This window comes from Atheta coriaria, unplaced genomic scaffold (assembly GCF_025399875.1).
Source record: "Atheta coriaria isolate IRGN ID8LTWV9N9 unplaced genomic scaffold, Caltech_Dcor_3.1 scaffold6650_size1033, whole genome shotgun sequence".
Taxonomy (NCBI): Eukaryota; Metazoa; Arthropoda; class Insecta; order Coleoptera; family Staphylinidae; genus Dalotia; species Dalotia coriaria.
In genome coordinates, this window is record NW_027050725.1 from 1 (window position 1) to 1,033 (window position 1,033).

The 1,033-nt window shown below is 33.3% G+C and overlaps 1 protein-coding gene across 1 annotated transcript; it reads left to right on the top strand.

Moving 5' to 3' along the window:
- Positions 1-3: 3 nt before the first annotated feature.
- LOC135803191 (platelet glycoprotein 4-like) lies at positions 4-1,027 on the top strand (the record flags this gene model as incomplete). Its single annotated transcript, XM_065316777.1, has 2 exons — positions 4-321; positions 627-1,027. Coding segments are annotated over 2 exons (519 nt in total), but the record flags the coding sequence as incomplete, so codon positions are not given.
- Between the last annotated feature and the right edge of the window lie 6 nt (positions 1,028-1,033).

Below are 1,033 nucleotides of genomic sequence, written 5' to 3' on the forward strand. Positions count from 1 at the left end.
CAAGGATATTGCAGTGCTGATGGTACCTGTGCACCACATGGGCTTTGGAATGCTACTAAGTGTAGTTTTGGTACACCTATTTTTGTTTCTCTACCACATTTCTTGGGAGCTGATCCTAAATTGCGGGAAGCTGTTGAGGGTGTGTCTCCACCGAAAAAGGAACTGCATCAGACTAGGTTGGAGTTTCATCCGTATATGGGTTTCATCATGCAGGGATGGAATAGGATCCAGACTAATATTCAAGTGCAGAAGAGTTTCGGGATGAGTGAATTGGGCATGTTTGAAGATGATATTATCCTGCCTGTTGCCTGGATGGAATTTGTAAGTAAATTTTTTTTTATAAAATTTAATAAATTATTAAATAATTCGCATGTTTTTAAAAGAAATGAGAATTGCTAATAATAACCCCATCTATGATTCAATTACTTAACTAAAACTATGATTGAATTTCTATATAAACTTTAATCATTAATTTAACACCCTGTATATCAATTTTTTTGATATTTTAATGATTATTCTCTTATTAGAATCAAAGATAAACCTAATTACAAAAAATCATCAAAATCTATCCACGCGTTCATGAGTTATAAAAGATGTAACTAACATTTTTTTATTTTTTGTTCTAGGGTGCAAAAGCAGAGGAGCATCCTGATTACATAATGAAAATATTCAACGATTCCACATATTTAGTCAACGGTGTTGATTTAGGTTTTAAATTCGGTTCGATTCTCATGATGGCAGTCACAGCAATGTGTTTCTTTATTGTTTTACTCCGTAATAAGAGAAATAAGGTCTCGGGCGCTTCGTCAATGGAGATTATCAGTTAAAAGTGAGCCGAGGTGTTATGAGGTGATAAGACTGATTTTTTTCTACTCAAATTCCGCTCAAATTTTCATATTTTTATGTCGTCATTCTCGTCATAGGTATTTATTTGTGATCCAAATTGGATTTAGTTACAATTGTTGATTGTTGATGCTAGAAATGAGTCTTTAACTAGTTTTAAATGGGAAATACTCATGGTATCCGTCCTTTA